This window comes from Tasmannia lanceolata, unplaced genomic scaffold, assembly GCF_043159265.1.
Source record: "Tasmannia lanceolata isolate RefF3 unplaced genomic scaffold, GAP_Taslan_0.1 ptg000008l, whole genome shotgun sequence".
NCBI lineage: Eukaryota > Viridiplantae > Streptophyta > Magnoliopsida > Canellales > Winteraceae > Tasmannia > Tasmannia lanceolata.
In genome coordinates this window covers 1,123,074-1,134,267 of record NW_027518685.1, presented here as the reverse complement: position 1 = coordinate 1,134,267, position 11,194 = coordinate 1,123,074, and the positions used below count along the sequence as shown (strand labels likewise).

General features: G+C 38.1%; 1 protein-coding gene across 1 annotated transcript; it reads left to right on the top strand.

Moving 5' to 3' along the window:
* Positions 1-4,363: 4,363 nt before the first annotated feature.
* Positions 4,364-10,870, top strand: LOC143882504 (uncharacterized). Its single transcript, XM_077385987.1, has 3 exons — positions 4,364-4,522; positions 9,838-9,892; positions 10,531-10,870. The coding sequence occupies exons 1-3, from the start codon at positions 4,435-4,437 to the stop codon at positions 10,688-10,690; spliced, it is 303 nt and encodes a 100-aa protein (XP_077242102.1). The 5' UTR covers positions 4,364-4,434; the 3' UTR covers positions 10,691-10,870.
* The last annotated feature ends 324 nt before the right edge of the window (positions 10,871-11,194 follow it).

Sequence of the window (11,194 nt, the reverse complement as noted above, 5' to 3'; positions counted from 1 at the left end):
AGGGATATTGGAGTTCTTTGCCGAAAGGACAGCAGCGTAAGCATAAAATTTGGAGGAAGCATTTGCAGCACTTGGTCGGACGGCATTGTGAATCGCATATTGAAACTGAAAACAACAAATCCAACCATAAGCCCTTCTTATCCTTTCACAAAATAAGTACAAAAACCAATACTGAAAAGGTAGATGATAATAGAAAACGAAATTGGAATAGTATGTTTACAGTTTGGTTCGATAGGCGTGACGTTGTTGAGCTCGTAGACTAATGGATGACGATCAGTTGCTTCAGCAACCTCTTGTTGTAATGGCTGCCACAAGGAGTGCTACAAAGAAGAATTTCAAAGGCCTCATTTCTCCTAAGCTTGTGCCTGGAAATGTCTCTGTGTGCCCTATATATATAAGTCTACGAAGAATGTTCTTCTTGAAAAATTTGGATATCTATGGCAAGTTTTATCATCTTTTTTTCTCATGTTTTAAACATGGAGTCGGTGATGACTGTACTATCTTAAAAATGTACTTTCTTAAAAAATATATACAAGCTTATCTTGTTACTTCTAAATTAGGGATGGTAATTAATGTTGGCAAAAATGGCAAAAGCGGCAAAGTTGGCAAGGTCGAGTTGAACTGGCCCTGTCATGCCCCGAACCAGGAACCCGGCCTACCAGAATTCCTAAATTCTTGCGAATCCGGGCAGAAAATGGAGCTTTTCAAATTTTCCTTGTGTCTTCACATTGGAACAACTCTACTTCTGCGAGTAATTCTCCGAGATCCTGTTTAGCACTCAAATGTCACTTTATGCCATCTCCGTATACATAAGGGTCCAATCCCGAGTGTTGCAGAGCGGTATCATGTTCTGTGCAATCTGGGCCATCTGTTCTGCATTTGATAGTATTGCTAAGCCCAAGATAATGCCAAAGCTTTTTGGTCAATACAGATCTCGGCCGTATGAATTTTGTTTGAGAAATTCTAATAGCTTTTGATGACTTACATGCTTCTTTGGCATCTTCATCTGATGATGATTTTGGAACAAAACTATTTATGCAAGGAATTTGAGCTTAGGGATCCATTTAGAATTGTTCTTAATTCAATCCCATGGTGTTGGCCTCCACTTCCTTATAACATGGTTTTCACTTGTAGTGTGATTGGAATTAATTGTATTCCTCCTGGCTTGCACTCTAGGTGCTTGTTGAAATGACTCTGAGATTCCATTGAAAATTCGTTGCTTAGAAACTTTAGAGAACATGCAAATGATGAGTGCTCGGTTTTATTTTGTATTGGCAATTGAGCTTGAGAAGGCTCGATGTTGGTATAATTAAGAAGTTGAGCTCATTGAACTATTACCTATTTCCCAATGCCTTTGAATGGGATTCCACTTCCTTACAATTGTGAGTTTCAAGTGTTTGCCGAATTGCAACTTAGAGGACTGGATGGTATTTTCTTTTCCATCTCAGGGATTATACAAATGATGTTGGGTTGAATGGATGTAGGCTGATCCAAACATGACATCTGTCAAGGTTTGCATTGTACTGAATTGTATTGGAAGATTGCATTAGTTTGTGCATGCATGATGTTTGATTAAATACATGTGCATGCATTAGTTTGTGCATGCATGATGTTTTCTTAGTTCCTTTTTTTTAAATCAGAAAACTACCCTTCTCTATGCCATGTGGCATACATGGATTTGTTTAGTTCAGCTCTCGATTTGGCATACCTTATCCCGCACCGATAAGGTGCCCATGGGTGCAATTCAAACAGAAAATGCACCAATAGCTCCATAAAAAAAAAGCAGATTCATGCCATGTCTAACAGAATATGAGAATCTAAAAGTGGGAGTCCAATTTGAGAATTTCCAAAGCAATATACTCTCTTGAAAAGCCTTTCTAAAATCGTTGATTACAGTTTCTTTTAGAATTCTCGTTCTAGTATATTGTTTTCTTCGGAGACAGTAACTAGTGTCTCAAAAACTTATATTTCTAAGGTGACTAGGGGTTTGTTTCCACTTGGTTCAAAGCGTCAATAAACAATTACTGTATAAAACACCAGGCTTCATTGCCTCTTAAAGGCGAATTTGTGGTTCCCCTTGCACACTAAATGGTGGGGGCAAATATCGTCTTTAGCAAAGCACCTCGAAGCATCTCATTCCATTCCATTCCCCACATCTCCACTATCCTTTTTTCTCCAACATGGTAACTAATAAAAGGTTAACTAATAACAGACAAGGTGAATCGGCCCATTATCAAAACATGGTAGTGTCAATGTCAGCAGCTTAAATATTTTTCTCTACATCCAAACATCTTCTAATGCCAAGTGTTGTTTTGGATTTCAAGTTCCGATTGTGAGTCTAAAATTGATTATTAGTAATCAAAATCCAAAACACACAGTTCTTAAATGTATGAAAAGTAACCCTTTGCGAGTGACATAAGTGCCCCGTGCTATTTCTATGAACAATATATCCAGCATTGATATAATTGGGTGGCCTCGCTCATGATCAGTCGCAACCTTTGAAACAATGTTTCACCTTGCATCAATAGCCTAAAATGAACAAAAAAAAAAAGTGGGATCGACTAAGTGAATGATATGGATTGATAAAAGATGCGCCTACCAATAGCAAAGCATGTATGCCTCTTTGCATCACCACGTAATTTAGCTTCAATGAAATTTAAGCATCAATTATAGTCCATTATATCAAATGATATGGCTCATTTGAAAAGTGCTCCTTATGTGGTTACCAAATATGAGTTTGATTAATTTTTTATGTAACATGATTCTGATTCTTTAGAATCATAATATAATCAGAATAAAAAAACAAAATCATGAATAAAAAACAAAATCAATCAACAGAATCAGAATCATTGTCAAATTCTCTCTAAACCTTTTTCCCAATTCCAATTTGCATGTTTGGGCACTAGGACCACTCACATTATTGCATCGAGGTCGCACTTTAACGTTCTTCGAATGCCTTTGCAATGACAAGGGTCTTGAAATTATCATCGAGACACTACGAACACGACAATATTAAGATTGTAGAAGGATCGAGTCCACCTTGTTTTTCATGCATCCTGTCTCAAATAGAATGATGGATTCCGTCTACCACACAAATGACCACTCACAATCAACGATGAAGGAGTAATTTAACCCTAAATAGAGAAGAAGGCCGTTTGGGTTGTTTGAAAAAAAAAACAATGTGCAGATCTGTAATTTAGGATTCGAGAATACCTTGTACCGAGTTAATATTGTAACTTCAAACATAAATCAACAGTAACTATTTTCTGCAAGAATTAGCTGTAAACAAATAAACGAAGTTGTTAGATCACTTATTGAGTTGAGGCACGAAGGATCTTCACTGTCCTTAAGGCAAATATTGCCTCCACTATGACGAATCAACGGTGCAAATGGGCGTCTTGGAGTATGCCTCCAGGATACAACAACTCTTGTTCCAGGGGTGTGCACTCACGCAGCCCGGATGCCTTAAAACTTGCTCATATGAGCCAAAATTGCCTTGATAAAAAAGCTTGGGGGAGAAAATAGAAGTTGCAGAAAACATATCAAAGCAGAGAGAGGAACAATATAAAACAGAAAGTCATTCCAAAAGGATATCTTTCTATTTTCCACAAATCCGAATAAATAGAAAGCTAAGAGACACGGTATGTTGAAACGTTGCACTCTTGTAGTGCGTGAGAGGCGTTTTCCAACGGTCACTAAACGGTAATCTAATGTTAAAAATAAAACGGTAAAACTAATTAAATAATTAGTAAACCAAGAGAAAAGAAATAAAAGAAAAAGGAAAGGAAAAAGGCTTTGGGCCCACGCACGCTGCCGAGCCGAGCGGCGCAGGGCGGCACGCGTTTGGTATGGTCTAGCCCGCCGGGCCACCCGACGGCTCATGTGAGAAGATCTCCCTTTTTCTCTTTCTTATTCACAAGACAATGAGAATGAAAGTATATATATATATATAAGGGCACTCTCTCCCTCCCAAACTTCGCATCTATGACTAAAGGTTTATACATAACTTTAGCCCTTTTGGAGGGAAGTTCAAATTTTAGAGAAAAACCTTAGACACAAAGTAACTTAAAAATGACAAACCATAAAGGACAATTGTAATTTTAAATTACACATCACTTTTCTCTATCTTTAAATAAAAGTCAACATGATCACATAATGATTGTCTATGATCAACGGTATTGATTTATATGAGAATTTATATACATGTCCGCCCGTTGGGCCCATAAGTAATATTTTGATCAGTTGTCCTTCTCTTTTGACCATTGCTGCTCTCTAGTGGGCCGACGCGATGGACGGTCAAGATCATCGGATTAAGCCAAAGGTACAATTTACTCTGCACGTGCCAAGACTCGTGTCTCCTAAACCTAGGTTTTTTTAGCTGCATGATTCGTTGTGGAGCCGTAGAAAAACCCTAGTTTCTTTTCCCGTTGTGGCATGGCGAAGAACAGGAGCAAGAAGCAGCAGAAAGATGGTGCTGTTTCCATGGAAATTTCTGCTGAGACTCATGTAGATCTTCCTCAAGGTACGGTACGCCGCTTCATGTTAATTCCTCGGAGAATTCTAGCCCTTATGATGGAAAAAAATCATAATTTTTCGTGTAGATTCAATATTTGGTCCCTGAAAATTTTCTTGTTACTCTACCGATGAGTGAAAATGTTGGAAGGCATGCATGGAAGTAAACTTCTATTCATACATAAAAATTTTCATATGTGCGATTGATTGGTTTTTTTCCCTCTTGTCATTTTTTTGCTAACTTTTAGTTCTTTATAAGATGCACTAACATTTTAGAAATTTCGACCATGATACTATGATAGGATCCCGGAGTCTTTTGCATGATTTTCAAGAGAAAAATAAGATAGAGGATAAGAGAAATAACTTGCCTAGATTCGAGAGTAGGCAAAAACTCTCCAGTCTTATGTTCAATCAACAAAACCTCTCTGCTCTACAAGCCATAAGATGGCTATTATTTAATAGCAATTAACTAAATGTTAGGATAAGATAATAAAATAGAAGTATTTTAAAAGAAAAGATAAGCGGACTATGTAATTTTTTTATATCTTTACCAGTCACAAAGGAGGTAACGATGTATATGGGGCTCAAAGGAAGTAAACAAGGCATCGCATTTGAAGCTAAGCACTTTTCATTTTTTGTAGGAAAATCCCATTTTCTAGTCGTGTTATGGGTGACCTCATTGCACGGTTCAGAGAGCACTTGTGTATGTGATGCAAGTGAACATGTACGAAAAAACTGTCATAAAGTGTTTGTAAACAAGTTCGTATGAAGTTCGCACACAAGTTCAAACAAAAGTTCGTACGAGCACAAGTTCGTACGACGTCTAAAACGGAGTTTCTTTCTATTTTTTACTGACCTTATTTACCCTATAACTTGCCCCTTAGGGCATTCTCTTTCCCCCCCATTGTCAAATATGTATGATACGCCGACAATTGGGTTGTAGCTGTTAAACTGGGCTTTCAGGCAAAATTTTAAAGTCTTCAATACCATATATATGAGTTGATGGAACTGAAGAAATTCCATTAATTTTGGTAATATTGATGAGAAGGTTGAGAAATCCAAGATGGATTTGGAAGCATGCCAAAGAGATTTTGATTGTCTGCCACTCTGCCTCGTCCCAGCGATTCTAACCTGATAGTAACCTGACTGAATATCTAACTTCGAAAAGTACCGTGCTCCTCCGAGCTGATCGAACACATCCACAATGAGAGGGATTGGGTACTTGTTCTTGATGGTCATGGATAGATCACCCAAGTTCGGGTCCATAAGCAGTGACAATTGCCCTATGATTTCATTTCAGCATGCTTTGTTTAGATAGAACTCTTTGTAAACATATTGCTCGACACTGATTCTGTTGCATCAAACCATATGACCGAAATTGCTCCTTCTTCTTTGACTCGGTTGCACTCATCATCTCAATATTTTCACAGCTGATGGATTTCGTTTTGATTGAACCCATACTAAGTTCTGACCCTCTGTTAGAGAAAAAAGAACGAATTGATCTTGTAGGATTCCAAGAAATTCGTCGATTTCTTCCTGAAGCAAATGATTATTCAGCCGTTCCAGACCCCTGATTAGGAAAAGCCCTTATGCATGGGGCAGGTGGTTGCAGTGTAATACTATACAACTCTGATCATTTATTAAGTTCAATGAATAATATATATAGTGCTTCTACAGCCAATTCCTAATTCTACAGAGTCGTACTACACCTTTGATCTTGAAGTATCGATAGCTTGTTGAACCCCGTGAATCACGTGAAAGTAGGATACTCCAAATTTGGGGGTCAAAGAGTTTCATAAAATGTTCTTGGTGGGATTGGCCGAAATCAGGAAAATGTTGCTGGAATTGCTACCAGTTCTCCCATGTGGCATCTTCATGTGTTGTGATGGACCGCTTTACTGTTTGTCAGTCTAAAATTTTATATGGTTTAGTTTAAAAAAGCCCTGGCGACTTCCACGATTTTGCAATGTTCATCCATATTGAATGATTCCAAATCTTCGGTTTCAACTCCATCAATGAGTTCTAGTTGTGCCATGCAACGGTGACCTGGTCAGAACTTTTCATCACAATTAAAACAACGACCCTTGCGACGCCTCTCATACATTTCAACAGAGGTAAGTTGCTTAATTAGAGGTCCTTCATTAGTGTGGGATGATGGGTTCTGGTGTGGCTATGGAGGAATGGCTTTGATAGATGTGTGGAAGCTAATTTTTTTGCTCGCCTCTAAAGCTTCTTGACGAATAAAAGTTTGTTACAATAAAAGTTTGATGTCCTCTCGTAATCCAGAAATGAAACAACTCATGAGATATTCCTCTGGAAGGCGAGAGATCTGGTTTGCTAACCGTTCAAACTGGGTTAATCCTGAACATTGGTTGTTTGGCAAAGTTTGGATAAGGTACCTCCCGGATCATTCGTGTTTGTCGTGCCGAAGCGGATGTTCAGTGATCGCTTGAAACACAGCCTTGATATAGATCCCATCTTTTTTATAAGCCATTTATAACGAGGAATTGCATCCCCGATAAGATGGATGGCTCCTATAGGCATCATATTTTCATCAGAGAGCTGATGTATGGCCTGGAATTGATCGGCATTATAAATCCACTCGATCGGGTTTGTAGGGTGGGGCTCTTTATTGCGCCGACACTCTCTGCTATTCGATTGTTGTGGTTCTTGATGGGAAGAAGCTTGAAGGGTTTGAATGGCAGTGCGGATGTTCTGCAGCTGGATGCCGATGTCAGCTACGATTGGCTGAAGATTGTGGAGGAACTAGCCGTGTCTGTCAACAGCCTATTGAACCACTTGTAGCACCTGATCAAGCTCCCTACAAGTCGTTGCCTTGGTGTTGTTGGATGCGTCTGCCATGTTAAGACCATTTTATTTTCCATGGAATTTTACTTCCACTGCCTTATGCCTCATATATTAGAGATAGGAACTTTTGATTAATTAATGAATTGAGAATACAGATTTCTCCCTTATTTCTTCTTCTTCTTCTCATTCTTCTTATCTCCCCTTCTTCTATCATTCTTCTTATCTTGCCCTTCTTCTTCTCTTTTCCACTCTATCTTCTATTTCGCCCTCCCTGGATCACATCTATTTTTAAGAGAAAAGTAAGATAGAAAATACGGTAAATAGGATTTACCGGCCCAGTGCACGAGACTCCCGCCTGCGGGGTCTGGGGAGGGCTAGATTTACGCAGCCTTACCCCTGCTTTGCAGAGAGGCTGTTTCTGTGACTCGAACCTCTGACGAAAACTAAATTCGAGAGTAAATAACTCGCCTAAATTCGAGAGTAGACAAAAACTCTCAAACTTACGTTTAACTATTCTTCTCTGCTTTATGAGCCTTATTATGGCTATTATTTAATAGCAAATAACTAAAATTTAGGTTAAGATAACGAAACAGAAGTATTTAAAAAAGCAAGATAAAATCTAGAAAAATGAGATAAGGGACAGAAAAGGGAGTGGAGAGATTTTCAGGATCCTAACATACTACCAATTCGAGAAGACATGTGGCAGTTGGAATTTCAATAACTCGAATATTTCCAGAGTACTGAATCGAGCTTTTGGGTTGAACTGTAACTGGGTTTCCTATTTAGTTGGACCCGGATCTTGATTGAGTCTAGGCTATTTGACACTCTTTCGACTGCTCAATCAAGTTATTAAATTTCGTTGGTGTATTTGGCACTGAAATTGCAATATTTGCCTCTTTAGATTGCAGCTAATGTGTAAAATGCAACCTGAAAAGGCCCAAATTGAATCAGCATTTTAATTTTGGGATCACATCCCAACACGCCTGCTACACTTCTTTAGTACAGCTGGCGTGTTCTTACTGTTTTGTTCTTTTGATAGTTTGAGTTGAGAAGCTGTGTTTAATTGTCTTCACATCGTTCATGAAGAATAGCCATTACTGCAATGGGTTTCATTGGCATTAGTAGCTAAGACACGATGGGAAGGTTGTTTCTATCTTATTTGTCATTGCTTGGGTCAGCAATTGGGGGTTCCACGATTTTTATAATAATACAATACAAATTCAGTTACCCATCAATGGACTCCACTAGCTGAGACCGGGATGAAAATTATTTCTGTTCTTTCCAAGTGCTTTTGGAGACTTGGTTTCTTCATTTGGTTAGACCCATACTACATTTCTTCCCTTGAATTGTTAATATCACCACTTAAAGAGTCTTTGACATGGTTAATTGGCAAGAAGCTCGCTTGCAAACCCATCTAGAATGTTATTTTCAAGAAGCTCGCTTGCAAACCCAGCTGTTCCTGATTTCTAGATATTTAATTCTATTCAGAAGAGCATACTAAAATAGAATTTGCGATCAACTGTTTTTTTTTCATTTGTTGTTGAATGCCTAAGAATTGAATTAAAGCAGAGAGAAGAAGAACAATAGGGGCCACCCGGCAACTTGGGAAGAAGGGAAAAAATAAAAATAAAAATAAAAAATTTGAAGAACAATGCCTTGAGCCCTTAAAGTGGGGAGAAAATAAAAAAACTCTACAGCATCCTTGCGACTCCTTCCCTGGCTTGTCTATCCGCCTCGTTATTGACCAATCTTCTTATATGACGGAAGGAGATTGAAGATCCCGCCACTCGGTCCATTATCTCTTCTATCCAGTGGGCGAACCGCCAAGTATGGGATAGGCTTCCCGTCAGCCATTTATGACATTTAGGGAATTTCCTTCCACTATGGGATAGGCTTCCCGTTAGCCATTTATGACATTTAGGGTGTTGGGCTCGATTAGTCTAATGCCTTGACTTATTATTCTGACTTCCACCTCATTGGAATGTGCAATCCCAATAGGGCATGAGAAAGCCCACTCCGTTACCCTTCTTGCATCTCTTAGGGGGCCTCCGACTGAAGCCGGTCCTGGATTCCCTAAACTTGACCCATCAAACTTCAGTTTTAAATACCCTTGGCTAGACGGGATCCATCCTTTGAAGGTAGACTCCCTATATCTGCCACTGGTGCATGCCTCTTTCCTCCTATACCATAGATGATGCACATATACAAACCGGAAGCTGGGTAAAATCCTAACCCATGCTATGGTGAGCAGAATCACTTTCGTTTATATATGAAATGAGGGCTTTTTACTAACCCCTGACCAATCTGGAATTCCTCTCCGTCCATAGAACCCATATGATAGATAGCAGGTCAACATTGTAAAATTAAATGGATATCGTTTTACTAACCGGATCTGATTGAGATCAATTTTTGTTGACTGGTATCTTTTAATATGAATTTCTTTTGATTTTCAGCTGTATTGTTAATTGTTTGGTGAGCTCTTTTATATGGTTTCTCAAGTCTCCTTTGCACATGCAGCGATGGACACATCAGAAGTAACAACTTCAAACCTTGCTCTTGGAGTCGGAAATAGGTCAGCCCATTAACAGTGATATTTCTGTTTATATTGATGAATGTTATGAAAATTGAATCAGATCACTATATCTTAAGACTAGGGCAGACTAATTGGATTGAATTGTAAAATTGGATAGTAGATTGTAAACATCATTAAGGTTTTTGTTTTATAAAATGTTAATCATATAAAAAAGCTACACAAAAATGGCAACCCTGTTATAACTTTCCACAAAATTTTATTCATTTCATAGCACCTTCTTATAGCACTTTGGTATTTATACATAATAATAAGCTAAAAAAAAGAACATCTATACCAGTCATAGATGAGAAATAAGTTGGTCTTCTTCTGTTATCTGCAATTTCATTTCACCACACTTTAATCCATTACATAAACCTATTTTAAAATCATTACCAATCATGATACCTTCTACAATTCTTTTTTAAGTGACTCCTATGAATTGGGAGTAATTTTTCATTAGATAAAATTAGATCTTCGATTTGAATCATGGCTCAAGGATTTATCAACCGACACTGATCATCTTTGAATTGATCAAACACATACAGTAAGTGTTCGCACACGGACACACACAGTGATCTTCTTTGATGAAAACATTGTAGTTTTATGAATTCTCACATTTCTCATGATTTTTGAAACAGAAAGATAAAAAAGGGAATACGCATGAAAAGATCAAAGAACCTCAGGAAGCTTAAAGCAATAGAGAAGGCCGTATGCAAGAGCGAGAAGTTGGAAGTGAAAATTTCAAAGAACAAAAGCAAAATGTTGAGAACTCAGTCTGCGAAGTCTTTATATGACTAGAGTAGGGTCTCAATGTGAGTAAAATCTCCATGTCCTTAACCATAGCTAGTGAAGGAAGAGCAAGTGAGCTCTTTCTATAATTCTAGTCGCAGTTTTCTTCGTACTGTTTGTTAGCATGTTGGAATCAGAAGCATTTTTTTTCCAGAATTTTTTAGTGTAATGCATCATGGTTTTGGTATCCCCCAAGATGTCACTGGGTAGTCATGTGTGACTCATATAAAATAAATTTGAAAGATTTTTTCTGGTGAAAAATTCATACCAAATGGCCTCAAATCTTTCCATTTAAAAAGAACTTTCCCAAATAAGGGGATTGTTCAACGATTATCTCCATAGTTGCAGAGACCCTGTTCCCTTTTTCTTTTGATTTTATTTAATGACGAATTTGTTGATCATTAATACAGATTTTCTCATCTTTAGGAAAAATAAGTGCAGGTAGGGACCTCTTTAATAGTGATCTAAATAAGTCATTTTTCCATCCCACTGAAGGTAGGCCATGCCCCAAAT